General features: G+C 42.6%; 2 protein-coding genes across 3 annotated transcripts; both read right to left on the bottom strand.

Annotated features, from left to right (window-relative positions):
- Nucleotides 1-453: 453 nt before the first annotated feature.
- On the bottom strand, nt 454-13,045 carry LOC127943317 (B-cell receptor CD22-like). The gene is made up of 10 exons (XM_052539687.1): nt 13,015-13,045; nt 12,428-12,463; nt 11,803-12,075; nt 11,598-11,735; nt 11,267-11,437; nt 7,226-7,507; nt 5,855-6,097; nt 5,651-5,770; nt 1,169-1,270; nt 454-540 (listed from the first exon to the last, which is right to left on the bottom strand). Exons 1-10 carry the CDS (start codon nt 13,043-13,045, stop codon nt 473-475), a joined length of 1,464 nt encoding a protein of 487 aa, XP_052395647.1. The 3' UTR covers nt 454-472.
- A 507-nt stretch (nt 13,046-13,552) lies between these two features.
- Nucleotides 13,553-17,939, bottom strand: LOC127943307 (titin-like). 2 transcript variants are annotated; one of them, XM_052539667.1, is made up of 3 exons: nt 15,953-17,939; nt 15,701-15,808; nt 13,553-14,632 (listed from the first exon to the last, which is right to left on the bottom strand). In XM_052539667.1, the coding sequence occupies exons 1-3, from the start codon at nt 17,906-17,908 to the stop codon at nt 14,201-14,203; spliced, it is 2,496 nt and encodes an 831-aa protein (XP_052395627.1). In that variant the 5' UTR covers nt 17,909-17,939; the 3' UTR covers nt 13,553-14,200. The 2 variants fall into 2 exon arrangements, with proteins under 2 accessions (XP_052395627.1, XP_052395626.1); XM_052539666.1 differs by having other exon boundaries at nt 15,701-17,939.
- Nucleotides 17,940-19,182: the final 1,243 nt, after the last annotated feature.

Genomic DNA, 19,182 nt, shown 5'->3' on the forward strand with positions numbered 1-19,182 from the left:
TCATTTGGTATGATCACATGCTGCAGCAAATAGTGACCAGTCGTATAATGGGAACGGGTGTGGGGCACAGAGAACCATCTCAGACAATCAGGAGTTGTAACTTCATTAAAATACAGAGTACAGCTGTTACAACAGGAGCAACTTCATTTACATTAAGGGCAGTGAACTATAACTATATAAAAGGTTTGAGCTTAGGATGTTCGTGGTCCATGCTGTTGAACCCAAGCTTCTACATGTACTTTGTCTTTGCTGTGTTGCAATAACCATCTTCATCGAGATCTTCAATGTCCTGATATTTTTTTCTTACAGTAGGTCCACTTACACCGTCTACAATGAATAACAGAGAAAAAAATTAGTTTTAACTGAATTTGATCTGCAAATATCCCAGTGAAATGTAAGATGGATTTGGTTATTTAGAAAATAACTACTGCCTTATTAAATGATCAACATGTCATAATTACCTTCTGTAACGTCATAAGTTACCTGTGCTTAAATCTTTATTAATCGTGGCATCAAGAGAGTCATAAATATGAGCAGTTCCTGTAATAAATCAATGCATCTTATGAATTTAAGCCCACAGAAAAATATTGCTTTTATGTTGACACTGCTAAACTCAACTAAATATGTGAGGTGCTATTAACATTTAAAATTACATTTAATATATTGTTATGCATTATTCATAATTAAATGTAACTGAATTACATCAAAAAAAAAAAAAAAAAAATGTCAGTTACACAAATATATTACTCTTTGGAAGAGGGGAAAATTATTTAGGAATCTCAGCATGACATAATTACCTTCTGTAACATCATTAGTTACCTGTGCTTAAATCTTTATTAATCGTGGCATCAAGAGAGTCATAAATATGAGCAGTTCCTGTAATAAATCAATGCATCTTATGAATTTAAGCCCAAAGAAAAATATTGCTTTTATGTTGACACTGCTAAACTCAACTAAATATGTGAGGTGCTATTAACATTTAAAATTACATTTAATATTTTGTTATGCATTATTCATAATTAAATGAAACTGAATTACATCAAATAAAAAAAAAACAAATGTCAGTTACACAAATATATTACTCTTTGGAAGAGGGGAAAATTATTTAAGAATCTCAGCTTGTAAAAAATTATGGTAAAATATTTATGTTTAATGAGTAAAGACTGACCAGACGTAAGTGCTGTATATACTGCTTCACTCTGGTTCTGCTCTGATGTCTGCCTGCTGTTCTTCTGTAGACTGACACGAGAGGGAGACTGAGATCTTCCACCTAGACAAACATAAAACGATTTTGAGAAAATAAGGGGGTCAAAAAATTACTATAATCTCCTTTTGTGACGTATTATACAAAAGTCACTTTTTTCATGTTTGAACACAGTTTTGTGGCTGCAGTGTTTTAAATCAAATATAGCTTAACCCTTGTGTATTGTTCAAATTCACTACCCTTATGTTCTGGATGAAAACATTCACTCAATTTAACTGCTGTAAAAATGTATCAAAAAAAAAAAAAAATTCCAAGATTTTAAATCTTTAATTGCCAAGTTCATAAATTATGTCACTGATTTGTGGTGGGGTGGGGGGAAACAAATTTGTGGTTGGTATTTTTTTTTTTTTTTTTACTTTTTATCACAGTCTTGGGCATGTCAAAGATTAGTAACAACATTGGCTTTGATGCATTTTTAGTTTTTGTGCAGCATTACATTTAAATATTTTCTATTTTGTTTCAATTTGTTATTTTTACAGTTGATCACTAGGTGGGACCATTAACTCTTTAGATATGCCTGCGCAAAAAAAAAAAAAAAAAAAAAAAAAAAAAATAGCTTAGTTTCTGACTTGTATATGGAGCTATATGGAGTATAACAGCATATTATATGGTGTGTGTATGTGTGTGAGAGAGAGAGAGAGACCTTGATGTATTTGAGAAAATCAAAATGTACACCTCAGCTCTCAGAACTACATGGAGTAAACAAAAGTGTATTATTTATGCACCTTCTACCTTTTGATGGTGGTGACAAGTATAGACTAAACAAAACCAAGGTACATGGATTTAAACACTTGCATGCCATCCTGCTGGTCATTTGATGGTGAGAAGAGCAGCAAGTGACACAAGATAGGTCTTGACTTGTACCAAAGTTTTAGAAATGATAATGCAGCTTGACCCCTCCAGCGAGTTGCAGCTTATTTGAAGTTGGTATTGCATTTTGGTTCATAATACATTATGTAAAGTAGATTTTTTTTTACAGTATTTTAAGGTTTTAAACTGGCTTTACCATCAAGAAAAGACAAGCATTTCACACAAAGGCCATCCATACTTTTCACCATCAAAAAGCAGCAGGTACATAAACACACTTCTTTTTTTATTGTTTACTCCATGTAGTTCTGAGAGCTGAGGTGCATATTTGGATTTTTTCAGATACATTTACAAGGTAAGTTCACTAAGGTCTCTCTTACACACACTGTCTTTCTCTCTCTCTCTCTCTCACACACACACACACACAGACACACACACACACACACTCACTATAATTTGCTGTTATCCTCCATATACAAGCCAGAAACTAAGCCTATTTTTGCACAGGCCTATCTAAAGGGTTAATGGTCCCACCTAGTGATAAATAGGGATGGGTATATTGTTAAGGTTTTAACGGTATTACTACTCTTACGATATTGCTTAACGGTCCAGTACTTAAAGTATTCTCGTATAGTATTCGGTATTCTTATCGGTAATTTGTGTTGTGTTACTTTGTGTTGTGTTAGGCAGTCGAAAACTGCATTTCTCTGTCTGCACATAATGCACTTTTGAAAGGTGCTTTGACAGATTGCTTGTGTTTCCACCCTTACATGCAATGTGCGTGGCGACCGCGTCGCTTCCATTATGAGCACGCATTATGAATGGCCCCTTATGCGTGTGTGCGCCGCACTCGTACTTGTTGTGTGTGTCACTGACAGACAGCCTCTGCGGCACGCATGAGAGATCTCGCAGATTTCACAGACAAACGTCTTAACAATATCGCAAATTAGAAATGTTTGGTAAGATAAAATGTGCACGATAACATTATTTAGCAAATCTCTTCGCCATCGTCACTCTTTATTATTAAGCAGGAGTTTTCATACTGTTATGTCTGTGCGTGCGCCGCACTTGTTGTGGAGTGTGTGTGTGACTCACAGACAGCCTCCGCGGTGCGCATGAGAGATCTCGCAGATCTCACAGACAAACGTCTTAATATGATCGCACATTAGAAATGTTTGGTGAGATAAAATGTGCACGATAATATTATTAAGCAAAAATGCATAATACATAAATTTTTTCCCCTCCAGTACCGAAAGCAGAACCGATACCGTCAGATCTTACTGATACTACGGTATTTCATAATTTAGCCCCAGGGCCATTTTAATACCGGGTTTCGGTACCCATCCCTAGTGATAAACTGTAAAAAATAACTAATTTTACCTCTTCCGAAAGGGAAAACCACAAACAATCAAGAATGCATGATTATATGTTGTCATGGCTTTGCAATCAAAAAATATCGTTATAATGGAAGTCAATGGGGAAAAAACAGTCACAAACAATACATGAGGGAGAAAAAATTAAAATCTAATGCTGCACAAAATCTAACAATGCATCAACGCAATGTTGTTACTAATGATAACGAATCATAACGAAATGGTAGTGAATTTGCCCACAGTGTTGTTTGCCCACAATTGTTGTTTTTGAAAAAATTCAAAATAAGATTTGTCACCAAAAATAATTCCATTTGCTGAAACACAGAGAAAGTTGTGGCCAAAATAAGACTCAACTTTACCCCCTAGTGGACGAAAACGTCCCCAATAACGCATAAGAGTTAATAAAAGAATGGCAAACAGGGTGGCAAAAGGAAATTAAGGGTAGAAACTATTTTTCTATAAAACCAAACAGTAGAAACAGAAGGGTTTTACCTGTGCAAAAAGTTTAATGTATAAAGAAAAATAATTTTTGATAAATTGGCAGGAATTGGAGTTGAAGTGGTTTCTGTTACTTCTTTCTTTGGTCATAGTGACAAGCATAGACTGATCTCTGAGGCATTTCTTCAGTTCCTTGTATTATACAGGACTGTATATAAGAATATAGTTCAAACTTTGACCTTAGGAGGGCAGTAATATGTCTAGTAGCATCTACACTGCCAGAAAGCCTCAAGGAGAAGAAGCAGCCCACATTACTGTTTTCTTGCTGTATCTGATGGAGATACAATATTATTTGCACCAACCTTGATTTAAACACATTTCCTGCATTAACCCCATCATAAATTTAGAGTACATATGAACTAAGTGAACAATAAAAAAAATTAAATAAAATAAAGATATTTGGGGGGGCGTTCTCTTTCTCTAAACATTTACATCAACAACGAAGGGAATATTATTCTAAGACCCACACTACCATTGTCTCTGGCCGATTTCACTGATGCTGCCTTCAATTGCTACCAGAATGATCATAAATAGGAATGTAGTTTTTAAAAATTGCATATGTGAATTAGCTTGAATCTATCGAGCTCATAATCACAAGTGGGACTTATAAAGTGTGCTATTGCACGGGAAGGCACAATGAGTCCAGCTTTGTCAATATTTTTTATCTCTCCATGTTCCCTGTCCGTGTGATTCATAAACACGCATTTATTATGCACAAGTACAGTACAGTATTTTTTTTTTCTGTAAAGATAACAGGCTTGTATTCATAGTGGTTATTTGCAATGTCCAGAATTGAACATTTCATCTTACCCCATCATACTGTCCCACCAGGGCTTACTGCACGTGTGCACATCAATATTGCATAAATTTTCTCATGCTAAACAATACATATTTACTATATTTACAGTACTGTAAGAGTTAATTGTTGTCACATTGTTGCTTACTGTTTCAATGGGAGGTAGTAAAATCTGACATGGTAGCATAAGGGGCCGTTCACATATTGCGCCTAGAAAAGTGTGGGAAACGCTAGGCGCGCTGTTTTCTCCTTCTTTCCAAAGCGCTCGGGCGGTTGCGCCCCTGAGGAGTCTGCCTTTGCTAAGCAACCATGACATGCTCTCTCCATGAAGACGCGGAAATTTCAGCAAATGATAAATGGATTTGCAACTCTAAAAATCGCTCGCACCTGGAAAAAATGGGCACTTCCATTATGGGCGTGCATACAGTGCGCCTACACTGGAAATAACGAATTTGAGCGTGTAAAAGATGCAATATGTGAACGGCCCCTAAATCATCAGAACATGATATTAAAACTCCACCCTAGCTCCACCCTAGCTCATTTGCATTTAGAGGGGACAAACACAAAAATAGCGAGTTGTGGATCATACCCTAAAAGTGGCAATTTCAACAAGCTATAAAAATTATCTGTGGCATATTTTTAGCTAAAACAACATCTGGTGACATCAGAGACCTATTTTAGATATTGTAAAAAGGGGCATAAAAGATCACCTTTAAGCATAAATTTGCTAATTTGTAGTAGTCTATAATTTGGAGTAGCTGCTCAGCAGAAAACTATCCAAAAACCCTTTAAAATAAGTCAACACACAGGTTTTGTCAGTTTCGGAGACTGGCTACATTTAGATAACCAGCTGTTGAAGGATGACAGGTCACAGGTTTAGGAAATGTTTAACTGAATTTTAATAAGATAAACCTGTGTTGTTTCTGTAGCGCCACAGCAGGACCAAGACGACAATGATCAAAAATGTGAGTCCAGCAGTCACTCCAACTATCACAGGATTGAGATCATCAGATCCTGATGTTCTGGAGGAAGCTGAGATCAACACATTGTACAGTCATATCAGTGCTGTATATTACACAGAAACATTTCAATAGTGTTCACAGTTCCTACTCTCACCTGTGACTGAGATCCAGCTCTCGGGTGACTCTACTCTCTCTCTGTGTTTGCAGGAGTAGAAACCCTCGTCTGACTTTGAGACATTAGAGATGATCATCTCTGTAGTTTGACTCTGGATGACTGTCCCATCTTTATAGAAATCAGCTCTGAGGTTTAGTGGGGTTAAATAATTATATAAACAGTGTAGAGTTAGATTCTCTCCTTCAGTCAAAGGATGAACAGGACTCTCCAGAATCACATCATCTACAGAAACAGAGCAAACATCAGCTGATGAATAGTAAGAATCAATGTGGTGACAATAATAATAATAATAACAATAATAATAATAATAATAATAATAATGGATTTTATTTAGATGTGCCATTCAAAACACTCAAGAACTTACAAATGAATGACAATCATAAATAAAAGGCAGTAATACAATCAAAGCAACATCTATTCAACATTGAAATAATCCACAAAATAAAAAACAATTATTAAGGAAAAGATCATTTAACCATTTATTAAAAATACTGTATGTGTGTGTGTGTGTGAGTGAGAGAGAGAGAGAGAGAGAGAGAGAGAGAGAGAGAGAGAGAGAGAGAGAGAGAGAGAGAGTCTGTGTGTAAGTGTTTTTATGTTTCTGCCCCTGCCGTTTCTTCACAATGTTGTAGCACTTTAATTCATAAATGTGATCTAACACAGGTAAAGGGCCAATTTTGACCATATATGCTGTTTATATTGCTTGTAATCTGGATGAAGTCAACATCTGTTGAGTATTTTTTGTTGTCCATCAGACCCACAAACACTGGCTGAGTAACAAAAAATATGAACTGCACACAAGGGTTAAAAAGATTTTTTAATAAAAAAGATTTTTAAATAAGAGTTTTAAATAATCACCTTCAGAAACACATTGTGAAAGCGAGTTCCAGAGTCGAGGAGCAGCACAGGAGGAAATGAACAGCAGGAATAACAAGAGAAACAAACGAGGAAGTTCTAATGGTGTGTGAGCACCAAAAGCTAATTTAATTATTTGCAAGAGTAGATTACAAACAAAGTCAAAGCAAAGATGAGAATAGATGCAAATTTTCTAGTGGAGAGGGGAGGGGGGTTTATGAAATATATGTAAACAAATTACAAACATTTATTAGTTTACATGACATGAGGGAAAATAAACAAACAAGAGCTGCACGGTTCTGGATAAACTGAGAATCACAATGATTTTTATTTTTTTAATGACTCAGAGATTGAGCAATGGTTTAATAGTCTTGCAGACTCATTATCATTTAGGAATGAGATTGAATGGGTGAATGAATTGACATCACAATTAATTTATATCTGAATCATAAACTGAGGGCTTTGTGAACTGAATAAATACAGAAACAGACTCACAGTGTACAGTGATATTAACAGGATGAGTTTTCACTCCAGATTCAGACTCACACCAGTACACTCCAGTGTCACCTGTGCTGGTGGATCTGATTGAACATGTAGATCCTGTTTGTGATCCCCAAACTGATGAACAACTTTCTAGCTGTCCCAGATCATATGTGTATCTTCTTATTCTCCATCCAGTAGACTTACTCTGCTCCTCACAGCTCAGAGAGAGAGAGTGATCTGTGAAGTGTTGAGTTCTGCTGGGACTGACGATCAGAGATACTGGAGGAGAAACACCTGAGAAGACAATTACAACTACACTTCAGAAATCAACTCAAGACACTTTTATTGATCTAACACTTCACACAGCCTAAATAGTTTCAAAGCAGCTTTTCAGATTAATATTAAAGTTGTAATATCTAAAAATCTGTAAGTCTTTCAATTTAAAATTCATAATCAAAATGTCACTGTAATATATTTGTCATTATGCCATCAGCAAGAAAGTCAAAGACAACTGTGACAGTAAGCAAAAACCTCCATAAGCTGTTACTAGTCATTTTACTGATAACCTATCAAGGTCTGGTCAATGACATACAATTTCACAATTAAAACACTGTTTATTAAATAGGTCAGATAATAAATGTAATTATGTTCTCTCAAGTCCACTTGTGTAAGTAACATTTTTGTGCCACAGTACTTATATTTTAGTTTTTGATGATAATTTTAGGTAATGCTTTAGATTACAACCCGCGAAGAACTACGCAAGTAAACAGAATTTACTGTACAGTATAATTTTTTATAACTATTCAGCACCTCTCTTCAGGTATAAGGGAACAATATGCTAAGTTTGGGGAATAAAAGGGGAACAAGGTGGATTTAGACACAAAACCAGTGTATATTTGCACAGTAATTATAGAGAAAAATATTGCACTAGTTTAATTTAATCAAATTAAACCCTTTACTTTTTTATTGTTATTATTATTATTATTATTTTATTTATTTTTTTGCTATAAAACATCACAGTTTACATCCACTGAAATATAAATGTTGTATCATGTATTTTTCTGCGAACAGCTGGAAAGAGGTAAGCTTGTTTTAAACTGTATTGAACATTGATGATATATCATACACAGTTATTTGGTGATAGTTGTGTTATGAAGCTGCTCGTGTGAAGTTGCTGAGATCGGTGTATAAGCTTTCATAAGGTGAGTACATTTGTGAATTATAAATCATAGCAGAAACTCATTAACTCATTTCACTAGATGTCCAGTTTTATTGTTCAGTCTCCATCGTGTATCCTTTAATAATAGAATGGTTAAAAATACCTTGGTCTATAATAAAATATCAGTATAAAATTATAAAAAGTATATAGTCTTTCTAAATCAATATCAAACATAAGATTGTTGTTTAGTCCATACATACCACATAATATTAGAATAGGTTTCAAAATACTGTATAAATGATGAGTAATTTTACAGGTTGTTAAATCTTTATGCCCAAAACGTTGGATATTATTCTCCTATACCTACACAGAGGTACTGAATAGGCACACCATAATTACGCTGTAACTTCAGTTAACTTGCGCAGTTCTTAGCAGGTTACATATCTGGTAGTTAACCCTTTATTACCCAAACATTGTTCCCTTATACCTACACGTAAACTATAATAATAAATTTAGCTGCAAGCAGCAATTACGGGGCCAAGCACTCCAACGGCAAATGTAGGAGCTAATCATGGCATGGAGCATCACACCAAATGCATTAATGAGCAATAACAGCAATTGTAGGATTATTGTAATTAAAATGGCTAAAAAAATCATAAATACCACCTCTAGTAGCATGATTACTTGGCCTATCAAGTTTGACCAATAGGTGGAACTGTTAAAAAAATGGATTTGGTGTACTCTGTGTGACTTTTTAATAACACACACAAAGTTTGGTGTTAATATGCCAAAGCATTCCAGAAATACAGCCTCAAGTGTCATTTTGTCATTGTGCCTCAAATTCGTCGCTGTGGTATGCGAAAACGGTTTTGTCTATCGACACAAAATTCACAACTTTGTGTCAGCATAGTCTGAAGATCATTTGAATCGAAATTGGTGAAAATCGGACCTATGGTTGATGAGGAGTTTGAAAAAGTAGGTTTTCAACATAAATCAAAATGGCGGACCGGAAGTTCAGCTTACTCTGGCATATTTGATATCTATGTTATCGGCATAAGCCAGGGAATATTTTGAGCCCAGTTTCATTCAAATAGGCTAATGCAATAAAAGGTTATTAGCATTTTTAAAAGTGTAATTATTCATGGTTATTGAATGGTTAATTACTCTTGACCAATAGGTGGCGCTGTTACCAAATTTATGTGGCATGGTCAGTGTGAGGTGGCAATGCCACATACAAAGTTTGGGGCAAATATGTCAAAGCGTTGCAGAGATACAGCCTCAAATACATTTTGGCACCCATACAGCAAATTCGTTGATGTGCTAAAAGAGAACCGTTTGTATATCGACACGAAATCCATAACTTTTTGCCAACATGGTCTGAAGATGATCCATGTCAAATTTAGTGAAAATCGGACTAACGGTCTAGGAGTTGTTTGAAAAAGTATATTTTCAACGTTAATCAAAATGGCGGACAGGGCGTTCAGATTTCCTACTAAAAAATTGGTATGTCTATTGTCGGCAGAACCAAAGGAATATTTTGAGATCAGTTTCATTACAATAGCCTATTGCAATCAAAAGTTATTAGCATTTTTGGAAATTTCATAATTGAAGGTTAATGAATGGTTAATTACTCTTGGCCAATGGGTGGCGCTGTTACCAAATTGATGTGGCATGGTCAGTGTGAGGTGGCGATGACACATACAAAGTTTGGTGCAAATATGTCAAAGCGTTGCAGAGATACAGCCTCAAATGCATTTTGGCATCCTTCCAGCAAATTTGTTGATGCGCTAAATGAGAACCGTTTCATATATCATATGTCTGAAGATCTCCACGTCAAATTTGGTGAAAATCGGACTAACGGTCTAGGAGGAGTTCGAAAAAGTAGAGTTTCAACATTATTCAAAATGGTGGACAGGAAGTATGGCCAATTTTAGAATAATTAGATTCTATGTTCTCGGCAGGACACAAAGAATATAGGGATACCATTTTCATTTCACGTCTAAAATGGCTGACACGGAAAAAACAGCGGACTCAACATGACCCAACGAATCTAAAGAGACCAGTTTTGTGATTTTTGGCCAAACCATTCTGAAGTTATAAGCAAAAATATGCATTTTCATATTTCCTGACCACTAGGTGGCACTGCGTCAAAACACTGTAGGTAGGCTCAGGTCATGCTTGTTATAACACACACCAAGTTTGGTCTCAATACACCAAACCGTTGCTGAGATATAGCCTCACATGCATATTTGCTTGTTTTTCGTCAAATTTGTTCATGTGTTATTTGAGAACGGTTAGACGAATCAACTTGAATTCCATAACTTTTAACCAGCATTGTCTGAAGATGGTCTGAGCCAATTTGTCGTGAAATTCGGACTAACCGTCTAGGACGAGTTCGAAAAAGTAGGTTTTTTGAACAATTGAAAATAGCGAAAAAATTAAACCTTGCAATTTTTTAATTTTTGGGGTTCATTCGACTTGGCATGAGCCAAGGATTCAGAGGAAAAAATAATTTCCATTTTCTGGCTTACGGTTCAAAAGATATTAGCATAAAAATATTGAAATTTTGGACAAGTGGTGGCGCTAGAGAGTTGGGGTTAGGGACTTCAAATTTGCTGTATTTAATGATGGAACTGTCCTCTATCAGTGTGCCAAATTATACAACTTTCCCGCAAACGGTTCTATGGGCTGCCATAGACTTGCGGCGGAAGAAAAAAATGACGCTAAAGGGTACAATAGGTGCGTTGCACCTTCGGTGCTTGGCCCCCTAATAAAAAGTAGCTGTATATTATGACAGGACAACATTTCAAGACACATCAAGCTCTAAAAATATCAATGAAAATCTCCAGAGTGTCACTCACTCATCATTCATTCTGTGTTCAGTCTGAACTCACCAGTGACCCACAGTAGCTGTGTGTTGCTGGTGTCTGAGTTATAGGCTGGTTTTCCTCTCTGTGCTCCACACACATAAACTCCTGTGTGTTTTAGATCAGCAGAACTGACAGTGTAGTGTCCTCCAGCTCCTCTGCTGCTGTCTGAGAGCCGCTTTAAATGCTTTCTGTTGTCTGTATGAAGTAAAAATGTGCAAAAAGAAATACGAGTCTTATAAATGACCTTTTTTGGTATATTCAGAGTATTCAGAATGATTAAATATTTTTAATCTCTCTATTTCTTTATGAAGTTAGTTTATTCAGATGTTACTACATGAAGCACATTATATCTTACCTGATGAGACAGTTTGAGTGAACCAGCTGAATGTCCAGCCTGTAGAGGAACCATTAACCTGACAGATCAGAGTCACTGAATCTCCTTCAGTCAACCACATTTGTGGAGAAACACCTAACTCTGCTCTGGGAACTGAAGCTGAAAAAATCACTCATTAATAACATGTTAAACTTGTTTGTATATGTGAAGAGATGATCAAACTGACCTGATTCTGTCAGTGTAACTTCATCACTGAGGCGAGATGTACGCGATCCTTCTCTCTCTAATCCATAACAGGAGTATTTACCTGCATCTGACTCATTAACAGGACTGAATGTGTGTTCCTGTAGTTCACTGAAAACACTGGTTGAACTGTCTTTATACCATCTGTACTCCCAGCTATTGACTCCTTCACTATATACATCACATCTGAGAGTGACTGTCTCTCCTCTGAACACATGTTGAGCAGGTTTGATGCTTACTGTGGCTTTTGGGTTTTCTGCACAATGACAACAATTCACAATAAAAACACTAAAACACACAAGCTAAATCAGATGAGACTGAAGTGTTGTTCTCTATAGCTGTTATAGTCATTTATGAAAGATCTGTCTATATACAATCATTGAGGATTTGGAAACATGAGTTGATTTCAGAGAGAATATAAGAAACATATCGGCTGGTTTTGATAGACTGATCTTGTCGCCTCAGATTGTTACATGAATATTTCAACTTGTTAAAAGGAATGCATTTATAATCAATTAGTTACAAGTAATTTCTCAACTAGTTTGTAACAGTAACTGTAGAATCAGTCATACTGAATGTTATGAAGTATATGAATCAAATCGACTCACTTTCAGTATGTTGAGAGAAGATGTTTGAAATCAGCACTAAAAACACAAAGAGAAAAATCATTACAGTGTGAAAATTTAGCTGATAATTATAAAGATTAACTATATGTGTCTAGATAAACATGAAATAATCTGACTGGTATTTATAGATTTGGTCATAGCTAAAAACTATTTAGGGAGCTCCACTCCAACAGTCTGATCATGAGCAGAAGAATAAAGACAAACTCTTACTAACTGTACACTAGTGAACTTGAGACAACAGCAACAATAACCGCAAAACAAACCAACAGAATGGATTGAACAGCATTACACATCACAAAACTGAATCACTGAACAAACACACTGATCTACAACTCAACAGAGAGCATTTCTCTTTCAAAAACAGCACTAACTGTACACTTCCTCTCTCAAACTCATCTTTCACTCAAATTTGAATTTATTGAATTCATCATATATCATGAACTACAGCTGGATTTAAAACTCTGAGATCAGCCAGAAAAGACATAAATCTAGAAACAATAAAACACTTGATCTTTTCCATATTATAATACCAACTCCACTGAAACACATTAAGAGAGAATAATACTCACAGAGCAGAAGAGGAAGTGGACTGAGCTCCATACTGACTGAATGATGTCAGACGGTTAAAGACACAGTGTTTTAAAGACTCAAGACTTCCTGAAACCCGTGGTCAGATCTTCAGAAACATCATGATTGATGACACAAGTGTACCTCATGTGTTACAGAAGATCTTTTTAAAATGTTGATAATCTTGTAACATGTTTTCACAAAATGTCACACTTACTAACATCCAAGTTTTCTACAGAAATGTTGTCATGATCCTTTCAGTATTAAACTGAACAGTATTTATTTGCTAATACGAAAAGTTGTATTCTAGTGTGTTTGATGAATAAGGGAAATGGAGCAATATATGTATTGCTCTTTTCAAATGTTGGTATTAGCTGTATCTATTAGCTGGGCCATTGAATCCTTGAATCTGATCGACTGATGAAAGTTCTGAAGTGTGCAATTATCTTAAGTTAAATGCACAGTGAACGTAGTTCCAGGTGGAGGGTGACAATGGAGTGGAAAGCGCATCTGTCACGGTTGGGTTTGGGAAAACACAAAGAGAGGGTAGATCCAAATGCAGGTAAGGGTTTTTATTTAAACAGAGGGGTAACTACAAAAATAAACAGTCATGAGAGACAAACGTAACCAAAAGAGGGAACCGGATGAAACGGGGAACTCGGAAGAATGAGAAGGTAGAGGAAGTCTCGGGGGAACGAGAGCATGAGACACATAGGGTAAGGACTCCATGATGACAACAGAGAAAGACAGCTCTATATAGGGAAACTAATGACAGAGTATTGTCAACACCTGTGCGATTCTAATTGGAGTGCAATTACTGTGAAGACACAACCAGACTAGCGGAATTAAAGTGCCTATGGTGAAGTGCCTAAGGGGAAGTGAGCTCACTAGGGAACACCCAGGAAAACAAAGACTGGCAGCGTGACATTACCCCCTCCCTACGGAGCAGCTACCAGATGCTCCACCTAAACCCAGGAAAACCCCAACAGAAAAAGAGGCAGGAGGGAGGTGGAACGGCGGCGGACCAGGGGGAGGGACGGAGGGACAGAAAACAGGGACAGGAGCAACCAGGAGGAATGGAAAGGTGCAACACAAAACAAGGAGTCCAGGAGGGAGGCGGACAGGTGGAGGCTCAGGGGGAGGGAAGGAGGGCCAGACTAAACTAAAAGGAACAGACAGAAACAGAACTCAAAAAACACAAAACATAAGTCCATGAAGGGCATGTTGAGGCGTCCACCAGGACGGAGCAGATGACCACCACATCTTTGTGGTCGAGGCCGGAGTCCACCAGGGCGGAGCGGAAGACCACCACGGCCTTGTGGTCAAAGTCAAAGCCCTCCAGGGCGGAGCGGAAGACCACCACGTCTTTGTGGTCGAGGCCGGAGTCCACCAGGGCGGAGCAGAAGACCACCACGTCCTCATGGTCACCGCCGGAGTCCCCCAGAGCGGAGCGGACGACCACCACGTCCTCGTGGTCACCGCCCGAGTCCCCCAGGGTGGAGCGGACGACCACCACGTCCTCGTGGTCACCGCCAGAGTCCCCCAGGGCGGAGTAGAAGACCACCACGGCCTTGTGGTCACCGCCTCGGGAACTGTATCAGGCACCGCCTCTGGAACAGCCTCGGGCACCGCCTCGGGAACTGTATCGGGCACCGCCTCGGGAACAGCATCGGGCACCGCCTCGGGAACTGCATCGGGCACCGCCTCGGGAACTGCATCGGGCACCGCCTCGGGAACAGCATCGGGCACCGCCTCGGGAACAGCATCGGGCACCGCCTCGGGAACAGCATCGGGCACCGCCTCGGGAACGGCATCGGGCACCGCCTCGGGAACAGCATCGGGCACCGCCTCGGGAACTGCATCGGGCACCGCCTCGGGAACAACATCGAGCACCGCCTCGGGAACAACATCGAGCACCGCCTCGGGAACTGCATCGGGCACCGCCTCGGGAACTGCATCGGGCACCGCCTCGGGAACTGCATCGGGAACTGCATCGGGCACCGCCTCGGGAACAACATCGAGCCCCGCCTCGGGAACAGCATCGGGCACCGCCTCGGGAACAGCATCGGGCACCGCCTCGGGAACGGCATCGGGCACCGCCTCGGGAACAGCATCGGGCACCGCCTCGGGAACAGCATCGGGCACCGCCTCGGGAACAGCATCGGGCACCGCCTCGGGAACAGCATCGGGCACCGCCTCGGGAACTGCATCGGGCACCGCCTCGGGAACTGCATCGGGCACCGCCTCGGGAACAGCATCGGGCACCGCCTCGGGAACAGCATCGGGCACCACCTCGGGAACAGCATCGGGCTCCGCCTCGGGAACAGCATCGGGAACTGCATCGGGCACCGCCTCGGGAACAGCCTCGGGCACCGCCTCGGGAACCGCATCGGGCACCGCCTCGGGAACCGCATCGGGCACCGCCTCGGGAACCGCATCGAGCACCGCCTCGGGAACAACATCGAGCACCGCCTCGGGAACAGCATCGGGCACCGCCTCGGGAACAGCATCGGGCACCGCCTCGGGAACAGCATCGGGCACCGCCTCGGGAACAGCATCGGGCACCGCCTCGGGAACTGCATCGGGCACCGCCTCGGGAACAACATCGAGCACCGCCTCGGGAACAACATCGAGCACCGCCTCGGGAACTGCATCGGGCACCGCCTCGGGAACAGCATCGGGCACCGCCTCGGGAACTGTATCGGGCACCGCCTCGGGAACAGCATCGGGCACCGCCTCGGGAACTGCATCGGGCACCGCCTCGGGAACTGCATCGGGCACCGCCTCGGGAACAGCCTCGGGCACCGCCTCGGGAACTGCATCGGGCACCGCCTCGGGAACAGCATCGGGCACCGCCTCGGGAACTGCATCGGGCACCGCCTCGGGAACTGCATCGGGCACCGCCTCGGGAACTGCATCGGGCACCGCCTCGGGAACAACATCGAGCACCGCCTCGGGAACAACATCGGCCACCGCCTCGGGAACTGCATCGGGCACCGCCTCGGGAACTGCATCGGGCACCGCCTCGGGAACTGCATCGGGCTCCGCCTCGGGAACAGCATCGGGCACCGCCTCGGGAACTGCATCGGGCACCGCCTCGGGAACAGCATCGGGCACCGCCTCGGGAACTGCATCGGGCACCGCCTCGGGAACAGCATCGGGCACCGCCTCGGGAACTGCATCGGGCACCGCCTCGGGAACTGCATCGGGCACCGCCTCGGGAACAGCATCGAGCACCGCCTCGGGAACAGCATCGGGCACCGCCTCGGGAACTGCATCGGGCACCGCCTCGGGAACTGCCTCGGGCACCGCCTCGGGAACTGCCTCGGGCACCGCCTCGGAAACTGCATCGGGCACCGCCTCGGGAACAGCATCGGGCACCGCCTCGGGAACAGCATCGGGCACCGCCTCGGCCTCCGGAACAGCAACGGGAACCGCATCGGGAACGGCTTCGGTCACCGCTTCGGCCTCCGGAACAGCAGCGGGCACCGCCTCGGCCTCCAGAACCGCAACGGGAACCGCATCGGGAACGGCCTCGGCCACCGCCTCGGCCTCCGGAACGGCAGCGGGTACCGCCTCGGCCTCCAGAACCGCAGCGGGCACCACATCGGGAACAGCATCGGGCATTGCCTCGGCCTCTCGAACAGCATCGAGCACCTTCTCGGGAACAGCCTCGGCCTCGGAAACAGCATCGGGCACCGCCTCGGGAACTGCATCGGGCACCGCCTCGGAGACTGCATCGGGCACCGCCTCGGCCTCCGGAACATTAGCGGGCACCGCCTCGGGAACAGCATCGGGCACCGCCTCGGGAACTGCATCGGGCACCGCCTCGGGAACTGCATCAGGCACCGCCTCGGGAACAGCCTCGGCCTCCGGAGCAGCAGCGGGCACCGCATCGGGAACGACCTCGGCCACCGCCCCGGCCTCCGGAACAGCAACGGGAACCGCATCGGGAACGGCTTCGGTCACCGCCTCGGCCTCCGGAACAGCAGCGGGAACCGCATCGGGAACGGCCTCGGCCACCGCCTCGGCCTCCGGAACAGCAGCGGGTACCGCCTCGGCCTCCAGAACCGCAGCGGGCACCACATCGGGAACAGCATCGGGCATTGCCTCGGCCTCTCGAACAGCATCGAGCACCTTCTCGGGAACAGCCTCGGCCTCGGAAACAGCATCGGGCACCGCCTCGGAAACTGCATCGGGCACCGCCTCGGAGACTGCATCGGGCACCGCATCGGGAACGGCCTCGGCCACCGCCTCGGTCTCCGGAACAGCAGCGGGCACCGCATCGGGAACAGCCTCGACCACCGCCTCCGGAACAGCAGCGGGCACCGCATCGGGAATGGCCTCATGGACGGCAGCCGCCCGCTCGGGAACGTTCTCCGGGTCCTGAGGAACAGTAGCTGCCTGTCTCCTCCTCCGCCCTCTACGATGGAGAGTCGGTGGCGTTGAGTCGGCCATCTTGTGCTGTGGTGCTGGGCTGGCGGCCATCTTGAGCTGTGGCGCTAGGCTGGCGGCCATCTTGGGCTGTGGGGCTGGGCTGGTGGCCATCTTGGGTTGTGGGGCTGAGCTGGCAGCCTTGTCTGGAAACTCTGGTGTGGTTGTTGCATTCCACTGAGCACGATGGTGCAGGTAATTGGTAAACCCCCAAAAGTCCAGGATCTCTAACCCCTTCATCTCCCATTGAGGTAAAGGATCATCCAGGCAATTATTAAACCAATCCTTTAGTGCTGCATCATTGTAACCTAACCCGACTGCCAAAGTCCAAAACAATTGCGCCAGGCCACCCACCTCCCTTCCCTCTTGATGAAGGGTGGTTAAGTTCCGGACTCTCCCCCTCCGTTCCTCCATGGTGGCTGGGGAACCGATTCGAAATCTCACACCGCTGGATCTAGGCATGATGGAGTCCTTCAGTCACGGTTGGGTTTGGGAAAACACAAAGAGAGGGTAGATCCAAATGCAGGTAAGGGTTTTTATTTAAACAGAGGGGTAACTACAAAAATAAACAGTCATGAGAGACAAACGTAACCAAAAGAGGGAACCGGATGAAACGGGGAACTCGGAAGAATGAGAAGGTAGAGGAAGTCTCGGGGGAACGAGAGCATGAGACACATAGGGTAAGGACTCCATGATGACAACAGAGAAAGACAGCTCTATATAGGGAAACTAATGACAGAGTATTGTCAACACCTGTGCGATTCTAATTGGAGTGCAATTACTGTGAAGACACAACCAGACTAGCGGAATTAAAGTGCCTATGGTGAAGTGCCTAAGGGGAAGTGAGCTCACTAGGGAACACCCAGGAAAACAAAGACTGGCAGCGTGACAGCATCTTGTTTGCTTTAGTTATTTTACAGAAGTGCAACATTTCGTTGTTATTCTGAGTTCACACAAATAAATGTAGAGTCTTGACGGATTCAAAAGATGTATTACTTTTATCTGTATGACCAAAAATTATATCATATTTTGAGAGCAATTGAGAGCACCGGGGCCTCCATCTGTCCTGCAGTAAGTGTGCTGCTGTTCAGTTTCAACACACACTTCAGTAGCACACATTTCTGTAGGTTAAGATTAGATTGAGCAGCCATGTAAAGTTGTTACTACATACAGTACATCTTTTAGATGAAAAGCTATATTTGAGATCTATGAATGCTTAACGGTCTTTTGGATGTCCTGCTCGATGTAGGCACTGTATCACCACATAAACCAGCCAATAATAATCTGTCTGTCAGGCGACAGATTTCACCTAGTACAACACATTCCTTTATCAACATCCTTATTGATCATGGAACAACATTCCAATCAATCAGAATTGAGATATAACTTTTCAGGAAATATCTGTTTTAGGCTTAAAATGAGGGTTAGGTGCTTCTACACCGTTCTATAACAGCTATCATTTCCCTCTAATTTAGGGAATAAATTATGTGTAAGGTTAGGTTTAGGGGTAGGGATTGGTTTTAGTCTGTATTTTTGAACAAAAATGTTGATTCAGGATCATGTCTTACTTTGCAAAATCATGGCGACCCTGTCTGTCTTTCTTGGCACTGTACATCATTCACACCAAAGCAAACAGGAGCAGAGCATAAAGAGACAGGGCAATTAGAATTGAGTTCAAAATTAAAATATAGGCCTACAGTTTAGAGTTTATTTATTTAAAAGGTAAGCTTCCCGAA

The sequence above is a fragment of the Carassius gibelio genome, chromosome A22, assembly GCF_023724105.1.
Source record: "Carassius gibelio isolate Cgi1373 ecotype wild population from Czech Republic chromosome A22, carGib1.2-hapl.c, whole genome shotgun sequence".
NCBI classification, from domain to species: Eukaryota; Metazoa; Chordata; class Actinopteri; order Cypriniformes; family Cyprinidae; genus Carassius; species Carassius gibelio.